Consider the following 27,419-nt stretch of genomic DNA (forward strand, 5'->3'; position numbering starts at 1 on the left):
TGGAAGGGAGCTCAGAATTTAATGTAGCTGACGAAATAAATAAGTTTGTAGACTCAGACAAGGAATCACTTGAAATATCTTTGTGTGTGCGCATGTGTGTGTGTGTGTGTGTGTGTGTGGCAAAATATACATAACATGAAACTTACCATTTTAACCAGTTTTAGGTATACAGTTAAAACTGTTCAGTGGCATTAAGTGCATTCATATTTTTGTGCAACCAGCACCACTGTTCATCTCCAGAACTTTTCATCATCCCAAACTGAAACTCTGTACTAATCATTTCCCCTTCCCCCAGCCCCCGTTTACCACTATTTTATCTTCATGATTTTGATTATTTTAGGTAACCTCATATAAATGGAATCATACCATATTTTCCTTTTGTGTTTTGCTTAGTTCACTCAGTGTAACTTTTCAGGGTTCATGCATATTGTAGCATGTTTCACGGTTTCCTTTTTTAAGTCTGAATATTCAGTATTCCATTATACCACATTTTGTTTATTCATCTGTTGATGGACTCTTGGTTGTTTCTACCCTTTGGCTATGGTGAATAATGCTGCTGTGAACACTGGTGTACAGATACCTGTTTGACTCCTTTTCATTCTTTTGGCTATATACCCAGAAGTGGAATTGCCAGATCATATGGTAATCTGTTTAATTTTTCAAGGAACTGCCATACTGTTTTCCATAGTGACTGTACCATTTTACTCTGAAAGGTCTTATAACTAATAGTGTTTCGTATTGCGAGTGTTCAGAATATTCTTAAAAATTTCATGTCTGTATCAGGTATGGTACTTTAGTATTCAGCAATCCTTGTTAATGATTGTGGCCTATGGACAGGATCTGATACGGTTTTAGGCAGAACTGAAAATGTAAAGCCTAGCTTCCTTGTGGCTTCTTGTACAGATCCCCTATCCCAGTTCAATAGGAGTAGCTCACGTTACTAGTAGGTTTTCTTTAGCTTTGTTTGCCAGTCTCTTCATACCAGTATAGGACATACGTTTGAGTGTTGTCACCTGGAATGTGCTTCATAACTGATAACATCTCCTTTTAGCAAAAGAGAGCTGTTTGCAATGTGTTGTTTGTATGTGAAAATTCAAGGTTTATTTCTGTGTTCATGTGCATTAAAGAAAGACTTGGTCTTAATTTGAAGTACTCTAAACATTTATTAGTTTCCCATGTTTTCCTTTCTTAGAAATTAAAAAACAGAACAATAAAAAACCAAAGCCCTGCTCTTTGTCTAGTGCAGCACGTAATGCTAGGCCTTTAAAGAAATGTTATTTCTTTTCTTATAACTTAAGTGGTTTCAAGTTAATAAAACTTCCAGTGGAGGGCACTGTTCCTTTGATAGAACTATTGGAGGCTCTGTTTTAACATTCATTTAAAAGCACCTTTTGAACACTTCTTGAAATTGATTCTCTTTGGAAGCTGTATTTAATATCTTTATCAGTTATGATTGACTTATGCTTAATAACTTTTAGTCAAGGAATTTTTTCAAAAGTTTTTTTTACTTTTTGTGGATTTGTGAGTATTGAGAAAATCTATTAATTTACAAATAATGGTCATAGGGGTTTATAATTATTAAGAGCAGAATGTCATTGTAGTTAAAAGTCCACTAAGTTAAATTTTGCTTTTTAGTATTTGCACAGTCTGTTAGTAGACTTCTCTTTCTATAGATGTATTGTTCCTATTCAAATTAATCTCTCTTAAAAAATAAGACAAAATTGGAACTTTTCAGCTTTCTCAGGCCAGTGGCATTATTATTGTATCACTTTTCCTAGATTTAGAATTTAAGAATTTTAAGAATATTTCCGTAGAAATAACCTGGGTTATTTCATATGTTTAGTTTTCTCTTCAAAATATCCCTTTCTGTCCCTGATCATGACTATAAACTAGCCAGCTTTTTCATTATCTCCCACCTGTACTATTACAGCAAGTAGTCTTGCTTCTTAGTCCCATCTATTTTGTGCATTGTTGCCAGATTAATTTTCCTGAAATGTTCCTTTAATTTCTGATTTTCATCTGTTACATTAATTGGACTGTGAGATCTAGTTCACTTCAGGTACTGTTCTGTTGCTCTGCTGTCTGTATCTGAGAGACTTTAAGAGCAGGTTACCAGCAAAGAATATCTGTGTTCCATGTGTGAAAAACTCATCAGCTAAAAAACCGTTGGTCTTCATTTTATCTTTTAAAAAGTGTACTTAGAATTCCTGCTCCTACCTTTTTTACCATCTACTTGGAGGTTTTTGAGTTTGATTTTTTTCCCCCCATCTGTGTTGTTCTACTGGCCTTTACTCATTCCTTATCCTCTCTGCTCCTAGTTTATTTACAGCTGGGTTGGGGAACATAAGACGTAAATGTGGAAAGGTAATGTACACTGTTAGATAAAAATATCAGAGAAGGGAGAAGTTCTTGGACTGAGAAATTTGGCTTGGTTTTTTTTTTTTTTTTTTTTGCGGTACACGGGCCTCTCCCGTTACGGAGCACAGGCTCCAGACGTGCAGGCTCAGCGGCCATGGCTCACAGGCCTAGCCGCTCTGCGGCATGTGGGATCTTCCCAGACCGGGGCACGAACCTGTGTCCCCTGCATCGGCAGGTGGACTCTGTGAACCACTGCGCCACCAGGGAAGCCCCTGGCTTGGTTTTTAAGTAGGGTGAATATGTGAGCTGGACTGCCAGGAACAGTTCTAGTTTACTTCTTTTGTCCCAGCATGTTTAGTAATAGCATCCCCTTTTACTCTCAGAAGTGTTCTGGCTTGGACAGTATATATATTCATCATAGTTTTAAGGACAGCGTGATATATTGCTTGTCTTTTGTCCAAACTAGACTCTTACATGGATTTCCTACCCCCTTTAGCCACTGGATGGCACAGTTTTCACTGGGTTCAAGAGGATATTAGTTTGTTTTCTAATCATCATTTTGTACTCCTTTCCATTGAGCATCTCTGATGTTTTATAGACTCTTAGCTTGCGATATTCCCTCCATAGCCCTTTGCTTATTGTGAGAATGATAATCAGAAGAGTGTTTCCATTATTTTTAACTCCCCAACTTTTAAGAATGTTAATAAATACAATTATTTCATAGGTAAAAAGTTTTTAGTGCTTTTAGTTGAATTAGAAATTTCTAATTTTGTGTGACATTTATTCAGATTTCTGTGATAAAAATTAGTAGTCTCAGCTTGTTGGATCGGATCATTCTCAGCTTTTTTTTTTTTTTTTTGCTATATCCATGGTTGACATTTGCTCTATTCCTTCTTAGACTTACCTTGAAGAGAGTTTTTAAAGGAGTCACTGGAAACTGATCTTATAGCAGGAACCAACTAATCCTCATTTAATGAGAAGCTGCTGTACATTTAGCTATTCCCTGGAGTCCTCTACCAGTACTTCAGCCACAATATTGTGAAGTAGACCTAGTTACAACTTTGAAAAGAATAGGAACACATAGTTATCTTAGAGTGGCTTTAAATTGAAGTATTCTTTGCCTAATTAAGATACTGTTGCTTAGGTAGGAAGCAGGAACTTGTTTGAACTTAACTCATTTATGTAAGCAAGGTAAGACTTTATAAAAATCAAGCAGTAAATACATAGCAGCTGAACATACTACTGAAAAGGAAAACTTTATCTTGGCTCCTTGAGTCTGATTTTCAAGTGGTATGGAAAATTTTTTAAGTTTGTACGATATTTGTGGACCAATTATGCTTTTCAGTGAAACTTTACATAAATATAAATAAGTTAGAAGTTACATTTTCCATATTGTGGTACTTGAACCCTTATATATAAAGTTAATACGTACTGTGGATTTTGTTTAAGCTATTATATTAGACTTGTTTTCAATAAAGAAAAATGGTTATATATACTGTGCTTTTATTCTTGAGTCTTCAAGTGGTCACTTCTCATAATAGTTCTCCCATTGTTTATTATAGATCATCATTTTCTGGATGGAAGTCTTCAGTTAAAGACTGGTTGATGAGTGATGTGGACTATTTCAGCTTCCTATTTTCAACACTTACAGGTAACCACATTGATCTGCCAAGTTAAGGAAAGGAAAAAAGCCTAGTATGAAGATTCTTCTGAGATTTACTCTCATACCTGTTTAGCTCTAAGATTTGAACCCCATTGCATACTTGAAAAAGTTGATGAACAGAATAGCCATTTTAAACATGTTTGAACTGTTTAACGTGATAGGAAGGATATCAGATTTCAATTAGCCATTTTTTGCATTCCATTGACCTCAAAGCAAAATTAGTAAAATGAGTCTAGAAATGTTATAAGTTCGATTTCTAAGTATTATTACTATGGTTTTAAATGATGTACTGTCTCAGTATTTTTGTTTTGTACTTGGATGATGAAGATGAGAATCTTTGAAATTTTCTGAAGACTTGAAATTTGGAGACTTAATATGTTAAGTCAGAATCCAAAAAAATCTTGACAGGTTCTGATAAGGAGCTGAATCTAGCAAGATAAATATTGTGTAAAAGATAAAAGTAGACTCCTACACGTTTATTTGATAGTTTTGGATGTACACATTTGCGATGGAGGTGAAGGCTTTATGTTTTAATAGTAGTACTGGTCAAAAGGTTTAGTGGTTTTAGGAAACTCATTAGGAATCAGTAGTGGGGTGTGGCTTCCAAACTAGATGATGACTCTCTAGGGCGTGTTCACAGAAATATAGTTATCTGAAAACATCAAAGCAGGTAGCTAGAGTCAGACCACATTGCAAGTATTCTGATGATTCCAAGAGTTATCTTTCAGGAGGGACTTTGGCATGTTGTCTGTATAGGTCAGGCCAAGTGTAATAGAGGTGGTAAGAGAATCAGAAATTTTATTATGTAAGGTATGGTTGAAGGAACTGCATTATTGAAAAAAAAAGACTTAGGAGGGTGGAGTAGTTTTAAAACATTTGAAGGGCTATTATGTAAGAGAATATAGAGTTTGGTATATGTATGAATGAGTATATTATTTTACTTGTTCAATAGCTTTTTTTTTTTTTTTTTGTGTACGCGGGCCTCCCCCCCTCCTCTCACCGTCGCGGCCCCTCCCGTCACGGAGCACAGGCTCTGGACGCGCAGGCCCGGCGGCCATGGCTTACGGGCCCAGCCGCTCCGCGGCACGCGGGATCCTCCCGGACCGGGGCACGAACCCGCGCCCCCTGCATCGGCAGGCGGACCCCCAACCACTGCGCCACCAGGGGAGCCCTGTTCAATAGCTTTTTTAAACCTACCATTAATTAGAACGATGATGCCTTTCACAGGCACCTTTATTTAAGTAAAGGTAGTAATGCCCCCAATATTAGGGGTAAAACCTATTTCTTGCTTTATTACAGATTGAGTCAGGTTACATCCTTTGTGAACATAATTATATGAATTTTACTACATTACATTACATTGCTAGCATTTTATTTTTAAAAATACTACACATGAAATACAGAAATTCAGAGGAGACAAGGTAGCTTAAAGAAGAATTTAACTTGAAGATACATGTCATCTGTTTTTAAAAAATTAATAAAGAATGTCACGGGCTTCCCTGGTGGCGCAGTGGTTGAGAGTCTGCCTGCCGATGCAGGGGACACGGGTTTGTGCCCCGGTCCGGGAAGATCCCACGTGCTGTGGAGCGGCTAGGCCCGTGAGCCATGGCCGCTGAGCCTGTGCGTCCGGAGCTTGTGCTGCGCAACGGGAGAGGCCACAACAGTGAGAGGCCCGTGTACCGCAAAAAAAAAAGAAGTCACTTGCCTTGTGATTTATTTATTTATTGGCTTTCTTTATACCCAAATTAGGGTTTTCAAAAGAGGAGCTGACTTGGCTTCAGAGCCTTCGAGGAGTTCCTCATGTCATCCAGACACAGCTTTCCCCTGTGCTGCTTTACCTTACTGACTTGGATCAATTTTTACACCATTGGGACGTAACAGAGGTAATTGTCCATTTTAAAAGAAACTCATAATTATTAGAATTCAGTTAATCAACCACCAACAGTTGCTGTATGTCAGGGTTGCCTTGTGTAAGATACTTTCAGAGATTCAGGGTAGTATAAAACACAATCCATGTTCTGAAAGTGCTTGTGATCCTTGGATAGAAGATGTATGTTTCTAAAAGTATTTTCATTATAAGTTATGCCAATACAATAGAATAAATTAGCAGTTTGAACGATAGAGACAAATTTATTTTCTCTTGTCTAGCATAGGGAAGAAAGGATGGCTCCATCTATGGAAAAGAGGAAAGGCTTCATAGAAAAGGAAGAAGTTGACTTAGGTATTGAAGGATGAATAAGAGTTAGGGTAGGATTTGGTATCCTGAAGGTGGGTTTTTCTAATCAGAAAAGATTATTCGGCATTTCCTTTAGTTTTAAGAATTCGTATATAGTTTAGCAGAGTTAAATTTTAAACCCTAATTTCTCCTTAAATTTTTAAGTTCAACTTACAAATCTTATCTTTTAGATAAATATAGTAAATTTAAAGGGAGACTTTGATTATATTTTATTCCTTTTACAAACTATTTAAAACTTTAAAACTGTTTAAATAACTTAATATATTCACTATTCGTCAAGTAGTTCAGTTTTTTGACAAATCTTCACAAATGTTACAGTAAATCTTAAATACCTAATAAATTTATATAAGTATGATAAATCTTAATATCTTTAAGTTTCGGTACTGTTTGTAGTGAAATTCAAATTAAAACCACAAGTCTAAATTAATTATTGATATGTTTTAAATTGGAATTAGGGGCTGATTTTTTACCCTAATAGTCAAAATTGTCTTCTGTGTTACAAATATGTAAAGTAAATATGTAAAAACATCCTAACTGTTAATACTAAGGATTTGAGTCTCTAAAAACATGTATCTGTTAGTTAATTTGTTTATTTCTTCAGTTTGTTTCTTTGCATTGGAAAGGTACTTGCCCAGTAGGAATTTCATTGTGTCATCCCAAATAATTTTGGTTTGAACCTTGCAAATTCTGAGGTTATGTTCTCTGCTGGCCAATTTTTTTTTAATGATTCAGAAGGTTTTTGGTTAGGACACTGACTATATATTCTTTTCTTGTAACTCCTAATTGCTAGGCCATAAGCCTTTTTTTTTTTTTTTTTTTTTAACTGCTTTGTCAGTGTTCTCAACAAGGTAGTCTCTAGAACCTACATCTATTTTGTTGCTATACCAATTGATTTTATTAAAATCAACTGATCTATTTACTACTTCTTTCATTCTGTTCCTGAATACTCTTCATTTTCTTCCTGTCCCTTAGGGCTATACCTTTTGTAGATGTTTAACACATTTCTCTCATGGTTTTGTTTGACTCTGATCACAATACTTAAGTCATGCCAATGACACTTTGTTCTTTTTATTACCCTGGTGCCTATATATATGAACATATATAGGCTCTCAAAAAATAGTGGATTTTAAAAAGTGAAAAATAATGAATTGGGTAACCAACCTAATTATTTAATATCTGAAATTTTATATTAATCCATAGTAAGTGAAGAGAGCTAAGAAAGACTGAGATTGAGGCCTTGAATACTACATTGGGGGGGCTTCCCTGGTGGCGCAGTGGTTGACAGTCTGCCTGCTGATGCAGGGGACACGGGTTTGTGCCCCGGTCCGGGAAGATCTTACATGCCGCGGAGCGGCTAGGCCCGTGAGCCATGTCCGCTGAGCCTGTGCTTCCGGAGGCTGTGCTCCGCAACGGGAGAGGCCACAACAGTGAGAGGCCCGCGTACCGCAAACAAACAAACAAACAAAAAACTACATTGGGAAGTTTAGTTTTGCCAACAGTAGTATTGGTAGTTGTTTTGTAGGACAGACGGTTTCTAATGTTTTTCAACTGTATCACGCTGTATTGGAAAAACCATTGTATGGGGATAAGTGGGCCCCAGATTCCCAGCATAGATTTGTTAGTGTCTAGTTTGGTAACTTGGACAACTCCATTAATCTTCCTCTGACAATTAAATTATCTGTGTAAAGCCAAGACACAATTGTCATGAAAATGTGATCAGTTATATTTCTGAGTGTACATTTGGCAAGAACATGTATTAAACTTCAAGGTTGCTGTCTTTGAAATGTTAAGACATAACATTAGGAAAAATCTGCAAGTTTTGGTTTTAGTTTTTGAAGTTCTTAAGTGAAGATTTCAGTTTTATTTTGGATAAAATTTGCCATATTTAAGTTGGCCTCTTCATGTGAAATTACTTGAAATATATAGTTTTTGACAGCCTTAGTATAAAAATTTATTTTTCTAATTTTTTTTTGGAGTATTATCACAAAGTACAATTTAGAAGAATAGAAGGATAATAGTAAAAAGTGTTCCTCCATTCCCTATCTCCCAGCCATCTGTTTTCCCTCCCTAGTTTCTAAATGTAGTCTTTTTTTTTCTTAATTTTTATTGGAGTATAGTTGCTTTACACTGTTGTGTTAGTTTCTGCTGTACAGTAAAGTGAATCAGTTATATGTATACATATATCCCCTCTTTTTTAGATTTCCTTCCCGTTTAGGTCACCACAGAGCATTGAGTAGAGTTCCCCGTGCTATATAGTAGGTTCTCATTAGTTATCTAGTTTATACACAGTAGTGTATATATGTCAATCCCAATGTCCCAATTCATCCCACCCTCCCTCCCCACCTTGGTATCCCTAAGTTTGTTCTCTACACCCATGTCTTTGTTTCTGCTTTGCCAATAAGTTCATCTGTACCATTTTTCTAGATTCCACATAAAGCAATATTATATATTTGTTTTTCTGACTTATTTCACTCTGTATGACAGTCTCTAGGTCTATCCATGTCTGTGTAAGTGGCACTATTTCGTTCCTTTTTATGGTTAAGTAATATTCCATTGTATACATGTACCACATCTTCTTTATCCATTCGTCTGTTGAGGGACATTTAGGTTGCTTCCGTGTCCTGGCTGTTGTAAATAGTGCTGCAGTGAACATTGGGGTGCATGTATCTTTTTGAATTATGGCTTTCTCCAGCTATGTGCCCAGGAGTGGTATTGCTGGGTCATATGGTAGTTCTGTTTTTAGTTTTTTGAGGAACCCTCATATTGTTCTCCATAGTGGCTGTGCCAATTTACATTCCCACCAACAGTGTGTAAGGGTTTCCTTCACATCCTCTCCAGCATTTATCGTTTCTAGGTCTTTTGATGATGGCCATTCTGACCGGTGTTAGGTGATAGCTCATCTAAATGTATTCTTTTAGGTAACTTCTGTGTCATCACAAATGATTACATGTATTCTTTTGGTTTTCTCCTTTTATAGAAATAACATAACTCTGTACACTGATTTGGATCACACAGTTTTCACTTAGTATATATATATTATGTGGGATCTTCCTGGACCAGGTCTCGAACCCCTGTCCCCTGCATTGGCAGGCGGATTCTTAACCACCGTGCCACCACGGAAGTCCCACACTTAGTATATTTGCGATCATTTCTTCTGAAAGAATTGTATGACATTGCTGTTAATGATGGAAATAGTAATTAACAGGGAAAGATCACAAAGGGAAAAGGAATCTCTAGACAGAGATACTGTTTCCAAATGGAGATGTCTATTCCAGAGCCAATGAAAGGTTTTAAGGTTAATTTTATTTGTGATTTATAAAATTTTGAATGGTTTTAAAAGTTATTTTTTAACTAAGTTCTGAAGGATAATAAAACATTAATCTAGTTTAAGAAATAGAATGTTTTTCATTATTTTTGAAACTCCTATGTGCTTTTCCCCTGTCCCTTTAGAGTAACACTGTCTTAAATTTTATCATACTCTTGCTCCTTTATAGTTTTACCATATTAGCATGTAATTCCAAACCATATTGTTTAGTCTTACATGTCACTGAACTTTTTAAAAGTGAAATATTTTTTAGTAATTTCCTTTTTTTTCATTCAGTATACTAAGATACCCATGTTAATGTGTAAGCAGTTGTTCATGCTTTTTCATTGCTGTGTAGCATTCCATTATAATCAGATATCATGATTGGTTGTTTTTCATAGTTTCAGTATTTTTTTTCATAGTTTCAGTATTTTTAATCATTCCATTTTTATCTCCACTTTTGTCATGTTAGCTTTGCCTCTTATGTTTTTAACCATTTGCTCTTCAAGTTAATACAACCTGCCTTCTATACTGTACTGCTTCATGCCAAAATGTAGTGTGTAATGACGTGTGAGGTTATTCTTATTTTTGTTTCTCTGTATGTAATGTGTGTTTTTTTCTCTACATGCTTTTTTTTACAAGTTTTAGAGATTTTTCCTTTTATCACATTTTTTCCAGCAGTTTGATTATATTAATACCTTTTTTCAATGCTTTGAAATGTCAAATGAGTAATTTTGTTCTTTTATTTTTAAACTATTTGCAGAGACAACACAAAATTATATAATGTTACATTTATTTTAACCTACACTTCTTCCTTCATAAGGTTACTTGTCTAAACATTTCACTAACATTGTGCAATTTTAAACTGAGAAAAAGAACAGAGTTACAAGTGTGACAATTTATCAGGAATAGATTAAGTGACAGCTGTAACTAGAATCAGAATTAGATTATTTTAATAATTCCAGGAAGAGTATAATTTACAAAATACATTTGAATGATGTTAGGAAGATAGCAGGAGGAATTATTTGCTTAGTCAAATAATTTCTTTCACTTAGTAATATTTACTTAAGCTTCCTCCATGTGTTTTCATGACTTCACAGCTTATTTCCTTTTAGCACTGAATAATACTCCATTGTCTGGTTATATCAGTTTATCCATTTACCTACTGAAGGACATCTTGATTACTTTCAGATTTTGGCAGTTGTGAATAAAGCTGCTATAAATATCTGTGTGTAGGTTTTTGTGTAGACATAAGGTTTCAACTCCTTTGGTTGAATACTAAGGAGAGCAGTTGCTGGATCATATGGTAAGAGTGTATTTAATATTGTAAAAAACCACCAAACATATTTCCAAAGTGCTGTACCATTTTGTATTTCTACCAGCAGTAAATGAGAGTTTCTGTTGCCCCACATCCTTGCTAGTATTTGGTATTGTCAGTCTTCCAGATTTTGGTCATTCTAATAGGTGTGTAGTGGTATCTCATAATTGTTTTAATTTGCATTTCCCTGATAACATGTGATGTGGAATGTTTTTTCATATGCTTATTTGCCATGTGTCTTCTTTGGTGAGGTGTCTGTTATGGTCTTTGGCTGATTTTAAAATTAGGTTATTTTCTTATTGTTGGATTTTAAGAGTTCTTTGAATATTTTGGATTTTTTCCTACTCTGTGGCTTATCCTTTCAGGCTCTTGACATTGTCTTTCACAAAACAAAAGTTTTTAATTTTAATGACATCCAACTTATCGGTTATTTCATTCATGCATTGTGCCTGTAGTGTTGTATCTAAAAAGTCATCATACTCAGGGTCATCTACATTTTTCCTCCTGTGTTATCTTCTAAGAGTTTTATAGTTTTGTGTTTTACATTTAGGTCTGTTGGGATACATTTTGAGTTAATTTTTGTGAAGGGTTGAAGGTCTGTGTCTAGATTCATTTTTTTTTTCATATGGATGTCCAATTATTACAGCACCATTTGTTGAAAAGACAGTCTTTTGCTCCATTGTCAAAGATCAGTTGACTATGTGGGTCTCTTTCTATTCCATGTATTTATTTATCCTTTTGCCAGTAGCACACTATTTTGATTACTGTAGCTTTATAGTAATTTTTGAAATTGGTTAGTGTCAGTCCTTCAAATTGTTCTTCTCCTTCAATATATATTGGCTATTCTGGGTCTTTTGCCCCTTTGTGTAAACTTTAGAATCAGTTTATGGATCTCCACAAGATGACTTGGTAAGATTTTGGTTGGATTTATGTTGAATGTATAGATCATGTTGGGAAGAACTGACATCTTGACAATATTGAGTCTTCCTATCCATGAACATGGAATATCCTCCATTTATTTAGTTCTTTGATTTTGTTCATCAGAGTTTTTTAGTTTTCTTCATATAAGACCATATATATATTTTATTAGATTTATACCTAAATATTTCATTTTGGGGGGTGCTAATGTAAATCGTATTATGTTTTTAATTTCAAATTCCATTTGTTCATTGCTGATATTTAGGGAAGCGGTTTGACTTTTATATATTAATGCTGTGTCCTGCAACCTTGCTATAATTGATTGTTTCAGATTTTCTACAGAGATGACCATGTGATCTGTGAACAAAGACCACCCAATGAATTTAAAATTTTAGATAATGGGTTTTTTTTTTAACATATTTATTGGAGTATAACTGCTTTATAATGGTGTGTTTCTGCTTTATAACAAAGTGAATCAGTTATACATATATATATGTTCCCATATCTCTTCCCTCTTGCGTCTCCCTCCCACCCTCCCCATCCCACCCCTCTAGGTGGTCACAAAGCTCCGAGCTGATCTCCCTGTGCTATGTGGCTGCTTCCCACTAGCTATCTGTTTTACATTTGGTAGTGTATATATGTCCATGCCACTCTCACTTTGTCCCAACTTACCCTTCCCCCTCTCCATATCCTTAAGTCCATTCTCTAGTAGGTCTGTGTCTGATAATGGGTTTTTTAATCTCAACTTTTTTGGTTCATCTTCTGTTTCTCTTACATTCATTTTTCTTTAACTACTTGAATATATTTATAATAGTTGTTTTAAAGTTCTTGCCTGCTAATTCTGTCATCTCTTTTGATTGCTTTTTCCCCTGGTTATGTGGTACATTTTCATGTTTTTAGCATGTCGTAGTTTTTGAGTGTATATTGGACAATGGAAATTTTATGTGGTGGATTTTGTTGTTTTTTAAAGAGTGTTTTGCTTTGTTCTGGCAGGCAGTCAAGTTACTTGAGTTATCACCTTTATCCTTTAGTGTCTTGTTTTTAAATTTTGTTGGGGTGGTTTATTAGAGCAAGTAACCTTTACTAAGGCAAGGATCAGCAAACTACAGCCCTGTAGGCCAAATCTTGGTGGCCCTATTTTTGTGCCATCCTTGAGCTAAGAGCAAGGTTTACTTTTTTTTTTTTTTAATATTTATTTATTTAGGCTGTGCCGGGTCTTAGTTGTGGCATGCAGGATCTTTTTTAGTTGCGGCATGTGGGCTTCTTAGTTGTGGCAGGCGAACTCTTAGTTGTGGCATGCATGCAGGATCTAGTTCCCTGACCAGGGATTGAACCCAGGCCTCCTGCATTAGGAGTGTGGAGTCTTACCCACTGGACCACCAGGGAAGTCCCTGTTTACATTTTTTTGACAGTTGTTAAAACAGAAAAAAACCCAAGAATATGTGGCAGAATCTGTATGTGACCTGCAAAGCCTAAAATATTTACTCTTTGGCCTTTTATAGAAAAAGTTTGCTAACTCCTGTAGTAGTGCTAATTTAGCCCTACTAATAATAGGTTCTCTTTCTGAGTATCATCTGAATGACCTGGTTGTTCTATGAAGACACTCCATGCTGGCTGGTTAGAACTCAAACATCTTTCTTCCCTGTTTGAGCTTTGGGAATTCTTTTGCTCACAACTCTGCTGCTTCTTTGGCCATGTGGAATTTCATCACCTTACGCATGTACAGCTTTTTATTCATCAACATATCTGAGGAGACTGGAGCTGTCTCTCAGGCAAAGAGGATAAGAATTTGGCTTTGTCAAATGGCCCCTCTTGGAGGACAGAGAATCCATTCAACCTTTTGACCATCTTGCTGAGCTGAATTGAGAAAATAGGAGACTCAAGAGGCCTCTGAGGGGCCTGATCCCCTCCAGCATTTCCCAGATTCTTAAGCTGCAAAAGCAGAGGGGCTTAAAAGCTAAGCCAGTAACCTCTGTGACTCATGGTCCTAAGGAAACAATGATTAGTTTAAGTTGCTGGCCTGGAAGTGGGTTGGGTCTTCAGTGTACACATAAGCTCTCATTGCAGACTCTTTTTTTTTCTTTTAATTTTATTTATTTATTTTTGGCTGCATTGGGTCTTCGTTGCTGCGCGTGGGCTTTCTCTAGTTGCAGCGAGCGGGGGCTACTCTTTGTTGTGGTGCACGGGCTTCTCATTGTGGTGGCTTCTCTTGTTGTGGAGCACGGGCTCTAGGCACTCGGGCTTCAGTAGTTGTGGTTCTAGAGAGTAGACTAAGTAGTCGTGGCACACGGGCTTAGTTGCTCTGCGGCATATGGGATCTTCCCGGACCAGGGATTGGACCCGTGTCCCCTGCATTGGTAGGCGGATTCTTAACCACTGCACCACCAGGGGAGCCCCTCATTGCAGACTCTTAAAGGCTGTACCTTAGTAATGGGGACACACACATATATAACATGAATATAGATTAAAGGAGAATTTCACGAAACAATTGCTGAGGACCTCTGAAAACATTGGAAACCATAAAACATTACTGAGAGATATTAAAGATGACCTAAATACATGCAGGGATATATAATGTTCATGGATTGGGAGACTCCAATATTGTACAAATAATAGCTCTCTCTAAATTAATCTATAGTACAGATTCAGTGTAATCCAGATCAAAATTAGAGCAAATGGTTTTGTGGAAATTGAAAAGGTGATTCTAAAATTTATATTGAAATACAGACGAACAAGAAAAACAAGAAAATGTTGAATGAAAATAAAGCCAGAGGGCTTGTACTATCAAATATCTATTACAAAGCCATGGTAATTAAGCAGTTGGGATAATAGGAAAAAGCAAGTGGGGCACAAAAGGACTCTGAACACAAACATGCTTCCAATACTAGGGAACCCTTGGGTGGTCTTTAGAGGCAGCTTGGTTGAAGTGAGTTTGTTCCCCCCACAAAGCATGTATGTAAAGAAATACAGGGGTAAGGAAAGAGCCCCAGAATAGAGGCAGGTTGTCTATCTCTTTCTTACCGTTTTTATTATTCATTGATAATAGTTGAGACATGGCCAACAGGGGAAAGGTAAAATGTAACCTGCCAAAGGTAAATTTGACGACACTTTCTTAGAACAGTTGAGCCCTGTTTTGTAGTGTGAGTATATGGAAATTTTCATTCTGTAAATATATTCTGTGATGTAATTTTATTGGGAAGTGAAAGAATCTCTAAATCTGAATTTTAGTATTTTAATAATTATAATTTCTTGCTTTTACTTGCTCTTTTTAACATTTTAATATAGCAATAAAATGATTTTATAAAAAGTGTTAGGTGTATGACCTTTCTGTTTATTTCCTGATAAAATTAGGTAGAAAATACTTCAATGTAGAAATTAAATGTACAGAACCTTCTTAAGAAAAATGAAGTTTTATATTTTTAAAAAACCCTTAATCTCCACATTGTACTAAATTAGCATGCCTGTTCTGGAATTGTGCAGTGTGAGGTCAGGGTTCTGAAGTGTGCAAGTTTTTGTTAACACTGTAATTGCAGAAGTGAGGATTGCCTGTATTTGTGTATGTTTATGTGTGTGTATACATCTATGTGTTTATATTTTTATTTACTTTTATTTTGAAGCATTTTCAAACTTAGAGAAAAATTATAACTGCAGGACAAAGAACTGTTTTCTTAGACTATTTGACAGAGTGCCCATACCTCATACTTCAGCATACAGGCTTACTTTGTTTTAAAGCACTTTGCAGATACTCTGTTTTTTACAAACTGAAGAGTTATGGCAACCCTGCATCGAGGATGTCTGTTGGTGTTCATGTTTCCAACAGCATCTGTACACTTCATGTCTCTGTGTCACATTTTGGTAATTTTTGCAATATTTCAAACTTTTTCATTGTTACTGTATTTTTTATGGTGATCTGTGATCAGTGATCTTTGACATTACTATTGTAATTGTTTTGGGGCATCACGAACCATGCCCACATGAGACGGTGAACTTAATAAATGTGTGTCTTCTGACTGCTCCACCAACCAGCCGTCCCTCATCTCTCTCCCTGTTCCCTGAGACACAACAATACTGCCATTAGGCCAATTAATAACCCTACAATGGCCTATAGGTGTGTTTGAGTGAAAGGAAGAGTTGCACAACTCTTACTTTAAATCAAAAGTTAGAAATGATTGTAAGCTTAGTGAGGAAGGCATGTTTAAAGCCAAGATAGGCTGAAAACTAGACCTTTCTGCCAGTTAGCCAAATTGTGAATGCAAAAGAAAAGTTCTTGAAATTAAAAGTGCTGTTTTAGTGAACACAGGAATGATAAAGTGAAACAGCCTTATTGATGACATGGAGAAAGTTTGAGTGGTTTGGATAGAATATCAGACCACCTACAACATTCCCTTAAGCCAAATCTATAGCAAAGCCCTAACTCTCTTTGATTCTGTGAAGGCTGAGAGAGATGAGGAAGCTGCAGAAGAAAAGTTTGAAGGTAGCCGAGGTTGGTTCATGAGGTTTAAGGAAAAGAGCTGTCTGCATAACATTAAAAGTGCAAGATGGGGCTTCCCTGGTGGCGCAGTGGTTGAGAGTCTGCCTGCCGATGCAGGGGACACGGGTTCGTGCCCTGGTCCGGGAGGATCCCACATGCCGCGGAGCGGCTGGGCCCGTGAGCCATGGCCGCTGAGCCTGCGCGTCCAGAGCCTGTGTTCCGCAAGGGGAGAGGCCACAAAAGTGAGGCCCGCGTACCACACACACACACACACACAAGTGCAAGATGAAGCAGCTGATGGAGAAGTTGCAGCCAATTATCCAGAAGATCTAGCTATTATTGAAGATGGCTACACTAAACAGCAGGTTTTCAGTGCAGACAAAACAGCTTTACATTGGAAGAAGTTGCCATCTAGGACTTTGATAGCTAGAGAGGAGAAGTCAGTGCCTGGTTTCGAAGCTTCTAAGGTCATGCTGACTTGTTAGGGGCTAATGCAGCTGGTAACTTTAAATTGAAGCCAACCCTCATTTACCGTTCTGAAAATCCTAGCGCCCTTAAGAATTATGGACTTCTCTGGTGGTGCAGTGGTTAAGAATCCGCCTGCCAATGCAGGGGACATGGGTTCAAGCCCTGGTCCAGGAAGATCCCACATGCCGCGGAGCAACGAAGCCCATATGCCACAACTACTGAGCCTGCATTCTAGAGCCTGTGCTCTGCAACAAGAGAAGCCACCGCAATGAGAAGCCCGCACACCGCAGTGAAGAGTAGCCCCTGTTCGCTGCAATTAGAGAAAGCGTGTGCGCAGCAACGAAGACCCAACGCAGCCAAAAATAAAATATAAATAAATAATTTTGCAAAAGAGAAGTGAGCAGAAAAAAAAACAGTTAAAAAAAAAGGAATTATGCTAAATCTTCTCTGCTTGTGTTCTGTAAATGAAACAACAAAGCCTGGATGACAGCACATTTGTTTACAACATGGTTTACTGATGATTTTAAGCCCACTCTTGATACCTTCTGCACAGAAAAAAAGATTACTTTCAAAATATTACTACTCATTGACAATGCACCTGGTCACCCTAGAACTCTCATGGAGATGTACAATGAGATTGTTGTTTTTTTCATGTCTGCTCACACACATCCATTCTGCAGTCCATGGATCAAGGAGTCTTTTAGATCTTCAAGTCGTATTATATAAGAAACACGTTTCGTAAAGCTATAGCTGCCATAGATAGTGATTCCTCTGACGTATCTGAGCAAAGTAAATTGGAAACTTTCTGGAAAGGATTCATCATTCTAGATGCCATTAAGATCATTCATGATTCATGGCAAGAGGTCAAAATATCAGCATTAAGAGGAGTTTGGAAGAAGTTGATCCCAACCCTCATGATTTTGAGGAGTATTCAAGACTTCAGTGGAGGAAATAACTGCAGCTGTGGTGGAAATAGCAGGAGAACTAGAATTAGAAGTGGAGCCTGAAGATGTGACTTTTATTGTAGATATCTCATGATAAAACTTTTAATGGATGAGGAGTTGCTTCTCATGGATAAGCAGAGAAAGTAGTTTCTTGAGATGGAATCTACTCCTGGTGAAGATGTGAAGATTGTTGAAATGACAGCAAAGGATTTAGAATATTACATGAACTTAGTTGATAGAGCAGTGACAGGGTTTGAGAAGATTGACTCCAATTTTGAAAGAAGTTCCATTTTGGGTAAAGTGCTGTTGGAAGGAAGAGTCAATCTATGTGGCAAATTTTATTGTTTTATTTTAAAAGAAATGTCCACAGCCACCTCAGCCTTCAATAGTCACCACCCTGATCAGTCAGCAGCCATCACCATCAAAGCAGGACCCTGCACTATTACAAAGATTATGACTCACTGAAGGCTCAGATGATGGTTAGCATTTATTAGCAGTGGAATATTGTAAAATTAAGATATGTACATTGTTTTTATAGACAACGCTCTTGTACATGAAATGGACTACAGTGTAGTATAAACATATCTTTTATATGCACTGGGAAACCAAAAAAATTTGTGTGACTTGCTTTATTGTGATATTTGCTTTATTGCTATATTTATGTTATCGCAGTGGTCTGGAACCGAACCCACAGTATCTGGGGTATGCCTGTATTTGTCTTAAACAAGACCATTCCATTATGTAAACACAATATAGCCATCAGAATCAGGAAATTAACATTAGCATATTACTGTCATCTAATCCTCAGACTTTACTTGTGTTTTGCCAGTTGTCCCAATAATGTACTTTAAAGGATCCATCTGAAATGATTCATTGCATTTAGTTGTAATGTCTGTTTAGTCTTTTTCAAAATCTGGAATAGTTCCTCAGTCTTTCCTTGTCTTTCATTGACGTTGACACTTTTGAAGAACACAGGACGGTTATTTTGTAAAATTTCTCTCAATTCAGGTTTAATTTATTTTCTCATGGTTAGATCAGGTTATACAAATTTGGCAGGAATATGACATGAGTGATGCTGTGGTTTTCTGATTGCATCCTGTCAGGTGGTGCGTGGTTTTGATTTGTCCCATTAGATGTTCACTTTGATCACTTGACTAAGTAGTATCTGTCTATGTTCTCCACTTTTTACTTCTTCCTCTTAGTTATTAATAATATTTTATGAGGAGATACTTTGAAACAATGTAAATATCCCATTCCTTTTTGGTCTTCGAATTTATTCATTTATTTGTTAATATGGTTTCCTGTATTTTCCAGTGGGTTAAAATTCCTTACTATCCTTATTAATTTTGATACTCTCATGTTTGCCATGGTTACTTCCTGAAAGCTGGCTTCTTTGTTCTTTTGATACATCCTCATTTTTCTCGGAGTACAGTTGACCCTTGAACGACATAGGTTTGAACTCTGCAGGCCCACTTATTTGGAGATTTATTTCAGTAGTAAATACTAGAGTACTACATGATGACGCATGGTTGGTTGAATCTGCAGATACGAGGAACCTCAGATATGGAGGGCCGACTATGAAGTGATATATGCAGATTTTCGATTGCATGGAGTGTCGGCACCCCTCCCCACTCCCCCCTACATTGTTCACGGGTCAGCTTACTTCCTTACTTTCTTGTACCACAAATTGTTACAGATTCATGTCGTATTTTCCCTGTCCCCGCCCTGCAATCAGGTATTTCTTTAAGAAGCCCAGTTTTCCTTTAAGTGGAGAATGGATTTTAGAAACCAACTTCTGGACTCTTAAGTGTGGTCATTGCTATTAGCTGTTGCTGTTCCCATGCCCTATCAGTGAACAGAAATCAGGAACACAACACCCCTGGGTTCATTCTAGCTGTCTCCTTTTCTCTTGTACCTGCCTTTTCTGATGGTGGGAAACCTGACTTCCATTTTGCTTAATATATTTACCTACTTCATCAGTTACTTTGCCTGTAATCAGTCTCCTTTTGGCGCCACCCCTTTCCCGTGCAGGCATCTTCCTTATCGCATTTGAACTCCAACTCTTGGGGACAGTGTGCCTCCATTTGTTAATGGGTAGGCTGCTCTGGGCCACTGAAGCTCTCCCACCCACTCTAGTGGTGATGTCTAGCTTCGCCTCATGCAGTGTCTTTAGAACTGAATTGTTCAGGAAGGGGAGGGGAGGCAGAAGGGAAGGGATTGAATGATCATTTATTATTGAATGGACCTTTCAAATATGATTTATCATTTATGAGTGAAAATATTCATTACACTCATTTCGAAGTAGAAAGATGGCATTGGAAATATGTTGTTTCCGTTGTTACCTATAGGTTTAAAAGATAAGACAATTGTGGGCTCCCCTGGTGGCGCAGTGGTTGAGAGTCCGCCTGCCAATGCAGAGGACGGCCCCGGTCCGGGAAGATCCCACATGCCGCGGAGTGGCTGGGCCCGTGAGCCATGGCTGCTCGGCCTGCGCGTCCGGAGCCTGTGCTCCGCAACGGGAGTGGCCACAACAGTGAGAGGCCTGCGTACCGCAAAAAAAAAAAAAAGATAAGACAGTTGCCATGTGAAAACTCTGGGTGGTCACTCTACAAGAGGTTTTATAGAGACATAATGCATAGAGCTGTTGATTTTTTGAGGACAGTCCTCTTGAATTTATCTTGACTATTCATGCCCTTCCTAGAGTGATATTCTTTCCACCAGTCTTATCTTTGTCTTTCCGTGGGATTTTTCTGCATACTTGATTTTTGGTACTGAATTCCATCAGCTTCTGGAGTTGTGTTGTGATTCTTTGAAGGACTTGATGCTGTCCTTCCCTCTTCTTGTTTTCTTGAGAACTTAGAAAATGAAAAATACTAGAGGTTTGATTCCCACCTCATTCATATTTTTCTTCTTTTCCTATAGACTATTTTCCTTTTACCTTTAGGGAATAAGAGGCAGCATTATAATTAATTTGAACATGGTATTGGTATTTTCTGAATTATAAGTTTTTTCAGTGTTATATTTTTCCACCAAATGGGAGAAAGGCTTTTGTCTGCCCTTTGTTCATGTCACTGAGATCTCCTACTGTAGCACTTACTTAATAGAAATGTAGTCTCTGCCTTGGTAGATTGTAAGCTCCTTGAGGGCTGTGAGACAGAAGAGTTTCTCTTTCTTTCATTCCTATGCATAGCACCTAATAGGCCTAGCTCAGTGCTCAGTAAATGTTTAATAAATGAATTATTTGGAAAACTGGACCATTTATATGAGGCTTGATTGTTTGACATCTGCATCTTTAAGTCACTTTTTGTTAAGTTTCCTTTTAATATATAGAGCAAGTAGATTTTTTAAAAAAACTATTGAACTTGTTTCTGACTTAAAATGTTCTGATTTGGTATTGGTTTTCTCCTTTTCTGACAGACAGTTTGTCACAATTTATTGGTTATCCCTGCCCGAAGCCAAAGCTTTGACATCCTGCAAAGTGCCATCAGTAAGCATTTGGTAAATATACTTAAAATTTTTTTCTGTTACACAAAAGCATAGCATTGGTTTAAGATTGAGTTTGCCATAACCAAGGAGAGAGTGAGTGTCCAGAAGTCTAAGCTTAATAATTTCATTATGCTGAGGTGAGAACTGAGAAATCTTGGTGTTTTTCCTGGCTGTTACTAATTAATTCTGTGACCTTGGGAAAATCTCCTCTTTTACCAGGACCTTACTTTTTACATCTGAGCAATGAAAGACCTCTTACACCTCAGGTCCTTCTGACTTAAAATGCTTTAGTTAACATGTGCCAGGTGTCATTGTGTTGGGAATCCAGCATCCGTACTGGGGTTCAGTTTCCACCCAGAAGGTTTGGGGTGTAAAGTAGGGATGTCACCTCACAGGCTCAAGGCCTGGTCAGTGGAAGCCGTGAGCTCAGCCGTGAAACTGACTTGTCTTTTGGCCAGTGTGTGTCTCTTGTTCCCATTGGCATTAAATTCTCATTAGGTATGCCTGGGTTTTGCTTTTAACTTCCTCCAACATTTACACTTTGCCCTTTGGCTTTTACTATAATGATGTGAGGGGAGACTCCAAAATTTTATCTTCTGGGGATTCTCACTTGTTTGGATAATTTTACAGGCATATCTACACCGCCTTTTCTTTACTTCCCTCGAGTTGGAAGATTACCGCTTTGAATCCTCAGTACTCTCTTTTCTCCCTGCTATCAAACTTCTAATCCTTATACACTGTGTCTCCAAATATCCCCATCTTTTTTCTTTTCTTTTTTTTACTTCCACTCCAGAAATTTATGCCCTTTGACTACATTCACTATTCTAGTAAAAGATCAACATTCCAGTGTTGATCTGGCCACTTTTTTCAGACAGCCTGGATAAAGGTTAAGACCTCAGAACCTACAGAGTTTAAGATAACTCAGCAGTAGTTTGCAGGAGATTTAAACCATGTATACGTGCAGTTACAAGTTAGAGTCCACCTTAATGACAATTTATACAGTAGAGTCCAGGTGAGTTAGCATACCATGATGTCCCTTATTTGGGTTTTGGGACAGTGAAGCAGTCAAGTGTAAGTATAGTATTATCTTACTCCATTATAGGTATTTTCCTTAGTTACGTCTGAATGACTGGTTAAATCAAAGGGCAGGGGAAGGGTAATTGAAAAAGGAACTGTGGTTTGTACATTTAATTATCTGGGGTGGGGGTGGTGCCAGATATTAGAGTTTACTGGTCTGAATAATCTGAAGATCATGTAAATGTGATTGCTGGTATCACGATCTTCTTTGGATGTATGAAATAATCCTTTTAAATAATAGTATTTCTGTCCATCAGTAGAAATTGTAACATCTAGAAAATTTTAGGAGACTTGTCATGAAGGGGAGGCAGTGGATTGGGTTAATAGTATTTCTTGAGTTTGCGTATTTTCAGAGTCATTTAACGTAGCAACTAAATTCTCAAAGGAAAACAGGATCTTAAGGTGTGGTTGGTGGCATGGCATGTATTATGTATATACAAGTTTCCACCAGTAGTGATGGAAGGTTAACTCTCCAGATAGTGGTGTTTGGTTTTATTCTGGGGAGAGGGGCTGTTGTGAAGAGGTCATTAATCTCATTTTTCTCTGCCTAGGTTGGGTTGACTGTAATTCCTGACAGCACGGTGGGCTGTGTTTTGGGTGTTATCTGTAAGCTCCTGGATCATACGTGTGTACTTAGTGAGACGCTGCTGCCATTTCTGGCTTCTTGTTGCTACAGTCTTCTTTATTTTCTGCTCACTTTAGAGAAAGGAGAAGCAGAACATCTAAGAAAGAGGTAATAGTTTTTGTATTCTTAAACTTTAATTTTTTTCCTACTTGTTCAACTCCCCTCAATCAGTCAGGCAGTCGGTCAGTCATTCAATCTGTAAGAGATATTTCCAAAGTCTAATTCTCTTTTAGAGTTTGTATAAACCTAGCTAGCTTTTCTTTGTTCTTTTATGAATCCCCTTTGTGATGGTGAGCAGTCTTAGTTTTTTTTTTTTTCCTTTAAGCTACAAATTTGAAAAGTTAGATGGCATTAGAAAGTTTCCTGAGAGCTTTCCTTATTAACTTTGCTATAGATCTGGCAAGAAAAAAAATTCTACTTTTAGAAAGATGAGCTTACTATTAGTACAAGCCTTTGTATTTTGTTTTGGGCTTCATTAGAACTAGTCAGCATGGATTTTTTTTTTTTTGCGGTACGCGGGCCTCTCACTGTTGTGGCCTCTCCCGTTGCGGAGCACAGGCTCCGGACGCACAGGCTCAGCGGCCATGGCTCACGGGCCTAGCTGCTCTGCGGCATGTGGGATCCTCCTGGACCGGGGCATGAACCCGTGTCCCCTGCATCGGCAGGGAGACTTTCAACCACTGCACCACCAGGGAAGCCCGCCAGCATGGATTTTTAAATTCTTGGGTTTAAGGAAATTGTTCTAAGATGCTAGTGTTTTTAATTAGTACTTTTGCTCCTATATAATTTTTAGACTAAAGCTTCTAGGATAGTATAGAAGATTTCACTTTAATTTTCAGAGTGTTCTCATGCTTATGTTCTCATTGGTGTGCTGTTAACAATTCGTTGCAGAAGGTTTTTAAAAAATCTTAACAGATGAGCAAATATAAGAAAATAAAAATCATTCTATCACATTTTGACATTTGCCTTTTTTGAGCTTTTAAATGTCACCAAAATATACATATGATTGTATAAATCAGTAGTTTAGAGTATAAACTGAACACCTGTTTAACCGACCTCCCGGTTCAGAAATAGAACATCGTCAGCACTTTCTCCACAGTTAGATTTCTCTTCTACATCCCCGGAGATCACTTCTGTTCCTTACCTTTTTATTTAAAATTTTTATGTGCATTTATAAGCAGTTTCATTTTTGTTTTGCATATTTTAAGAATTTGATATATAAGAGGAATTATACTATATGTATTTTTTGCGACTTGATTTTCATCATCATTTGTGAGAGTACTCATGTTGATTCGAAGATGTATTTCATTCATTTTTGTTTCTCTATACCAGGAGTCAGCAAACTTCTTTCTGTAAGGAGTCAGTGAATATTTTAGGTTTTTCAAACCATAACGTCTCTTGTCAGAACTACTCAGCACTGCCCTGGTCATGTGAAAGCAGCATTAGATGATACATAAAAGAATGGGTGTAGCTGTGTTCCAATAAAATTCTGTTTACAAATATAGGCTGTGAGCTGGATTGGCTGTGGTCTAGTACCCCTGCTCTGTAATATTCTGTTATATGAATGTACTATAACTTATCCATTTTACTGTCAACAGACATTTGGATTTTTTCCATTAAGTGTGTGTATTTAAAACTTTGTACATTTCACTGTTAATATCCTGTAAAATTTACACATAAACAAGCACAGATTTGATGGTACTTTTCTTACCATCATCAAACTTTCGGGCCTGATAGTTCAAGAAAAGGCTTTGTAAATAGCAAGGAACTTCTCAGGGTTCTAAAAATTTTATAATGAGCATCCCCATTTATGAAATATGTATATTGCTGTTTGTCACTTCCTGTCACTTGAAATGTAGCCCATTTGTGATATACTCTGATAAGAAGTTTCAAAGATCTTTTTTAGTTTCTTACAGAAAAACATCCTGCTTTGATTTTATATGGTTGGACTGAACAAAATTCACTGTATTTAATACATTTTGCCTCTGTAAAATTCTGTTTTTAAAAGTGTTTTGTACTGTGTATTGAGTTTGATATGCCTCTCTCAGGATGACATTAGTCACAAAGAAGTGTTAGCAGTCAGAGTCTTAGGTAATTAAGTTTCCCTTTTGGGCTGCTCCTGCCCTCTTAGAGAAGGTGTTTGTGAGATTACAAATAATGAGAGTGCCAGTCAAACTACTGGGAGCTTTTGATTTCACAAGTGCTGACCAAAAAATCGGGCTTGACCAATTTGAGGTATTCACATTTGAGTGGCCACTGTACTTTGAAGAAACTATTCTGTTGTCTTCTGGATTCATTGTTAGTAATGAAAGATCTGCTGTTCAACTTAGTTAGCCCTTTTGGTTCGTAGGTAGTAATCTATTCTTTTTTTAACATCTTTATTGGAGTATATTGTAATTGCTTTACAGTGGTGTGTTAGTTTCTGCTTTATAACAAAGTGAATCAGCTATATGTGTACATATATCCCCATATCTCTTCCCTCTTGCATCTCCCTCCCTCCCACCCTCCCTATCCCACCCCTCTAGGTGGTCACAAAGCACCGAGCTGATCTCCCTGTGCTATGATCTCCCTGTGCTATGCGGCTGCTTCCCACTAGCTATTTTACATTTGGTAGTGTATGTATGTCCATGCCACTCTCTCACTTTGTCACAGCTTACCCTTCCCCCACCCCGCGTCCTCAAGTCCATTCTCTAGTAGGTCTGCGTCTTTATTTCTGTCCTGCCCCTAGGTTAGAAATCTATTCTTTTCTATGGTTTCACTGTTTTCTCTTTGTTGCATTGCAAATCAGGGTGTATCCTAGTGTAGGTTTGTTGTTATTTATCCTGCTTGAGACTTAGTGTACTCCTTTAATCTGAAGACTTAATGTTTTTTCTTCAGCTGTGTTTTTATTTCTGTTATCTTCCCCACTGTTTCTTTTCTCCCCTAAAAACTCCTTTTAAACATAGGGAGTTTCTCATTCTGATTCTTTTGTTTAATCCTTCTATTGAGTTTTTATTGTATCAGCTCTTGTTTTCTCTTTCATCTATTTTGAGTTTTTACTCGGCTCTTTGTCATTCTTGCTTTATTGGTGTTAAAGGTCTTGTCAGTTTGTTCTGTTTGCTCTCTCTCTCTCTGGTGTGGGAATTCTCTCATTTTGGGGAGCAGGTGGGGCTCTGGAGGTTGTCTCTAGTGGGGCTGAACAAACAAGCTCATGTTTTGGATTGTATAACTTTCTCTGAATGCATCTTTTGTGAGAGTTTGTGGAGGTTGTGGACACCTCCCCATGGGGCAGTTTCACATTTGCATTTTCCTGGCTTCCAGCTCTGTGCAGGGAGCCCAGTTCTAGCTCCCTGCTTTCCATACCTGGGGCTGAAGCCTCAGCTTCTAACATTGTTGGCTGTTGAATACCCAGCCCCCAAATCCCATATCCAGTTTTGTGCTCCTGTGTATCTTCATGAGTTCTGGCATAGTTTCTGGCCCCTAGAGAGATCACCCATTCTGGCTTTTGAGCTTGGCTGTATTTTTGTTTTGTTTTTTAAAGTATATTATCTGTATTTCCCTGTGTTTGGGGAGTGGAGGGGGGTTGGTTGGTATTATCTGACCAGAATACATCAGAAGTTTGCAGAGTTAGTGGAACTCCTGAAAATTATCTGTGAAATATTGGACTTTCATCAGTTCCTTTAGAGTGGTTTAGAACCATTGCTTTATGTTGACCTAAAATCTCAACTTCATAACAATTTATATAGAGTTGGTACAGTTATTTCTGTGCATGACAACTCTTAGAAAACCCTAAGAATGGCTCTTCAAATGGTATTGCTTACATCGTTCATGGTACCCAGGTCTCTCTTCTTTTCGGCCTGACAGTTTTCTTTCATTGTGGTGTGTGAAGGTGGAATTCTAAACTTTACTCACCCATTCAGTATACTTGTATTTGGTATAATGTAGAATCCATAAGCTCTTTTAGCAGTTTTGATCCACAGTTATTTGAAATCCACTAAAGTTCAAGTAGAGAGTGAATATATTGGATCAGTACAGTAGTAACTTATTAAAAAGAAAACCCAAGGGGTAGGAATTGTGGAGGTAGGAATTTGAAACCCAGCAGGAACCAAAGCAGCTTCCTCTATTCTTTTTTCTTCTAAGTTTTGTAGTCTTTAATCTCTGTGCCTTTGCCTCCTCATTAGCTATGTCTACAGTCTGGCTTTCTCTTTTCTCCTTGCACATGGCTGTCCTAACCTGGCTGTGCATGAGTCCACAGGCTGAATAAAGTCTCTTCAAATAAGAGGATCTGTTTGGCTTAATGGATTTGGTATCTACCTTTGATGCAATTGCTGTATGTGGAGTTGGGAGGGGGGTCAGATGGTGAAGGTCTGGAGGTAGGCTTTCTTAGAAAGACTTGGGACTGGGAGGATTATGCAGTCTTGGTAGAGAAATTGTAACAGGCTGAGGTCAGAGCCTTTAGCAGCCAGTGAACTTTTCCTCCAAAAGGATATTGCTCCATTTAATTGACACACTTCTAGAATGTGGTTAGGCCACTTACCTCTATCATAAAACATTTTTGTTCCTGTTCTATAA

At 37.5% G+C, this 27,419-nt stretch overlaps 1 protein-coding gene across 2 annotated transcripts in view; it reads left to right on the top strand.

Moving 5' to 3' along the window:
• TEX10 (testis expressed 10) overlaps window positions 1–27,419 on the top strand; it is a 55,282-nt gene that overhangs the window by 25,559 nt on the left and 2,304 nt on the right. For both annotated transcript variants that reach the window (XM_024734402.1, XM_024734403.1), the window contains 4 exons: window positions 3,921–4,009; window positions 5,771–5,904; window positions 21,098–21,178; window positions 22,795–22,976. In XM_024734402.1, coding sequence (XP_024590170.1) covers window positions 3,921–4,009; window positions 5,771–5,904; window positions 21,098–21,178; window positions 22,795–22,976 — 486 coding nt within the window. The remainder of the gene's footprint in view (window positions 1–3,920; window positions 4,010–5,770; window positions 5,905–21,097; window positions 21,179–22,794; window positions 22,977–27,419) is intronic.

Source organism: Neophocaena asiaeorientalis, unplaced genomic scaffold, assembly GCF_003031525.2.
Source record: "Neophocaena asiaeorientalis asiaeorientalis breed wild unplaced genomic scaffold, Neophocaena_asiaeorientalis_V1.1 scaffold192, whole genome shotgun sequence".
NCBI lineage: Eukaryota > Metazoa > Chordata > Mammalia > Artiodactyla > Phocoenidae > Neophocaena > Neophocaena asiaeorientalis.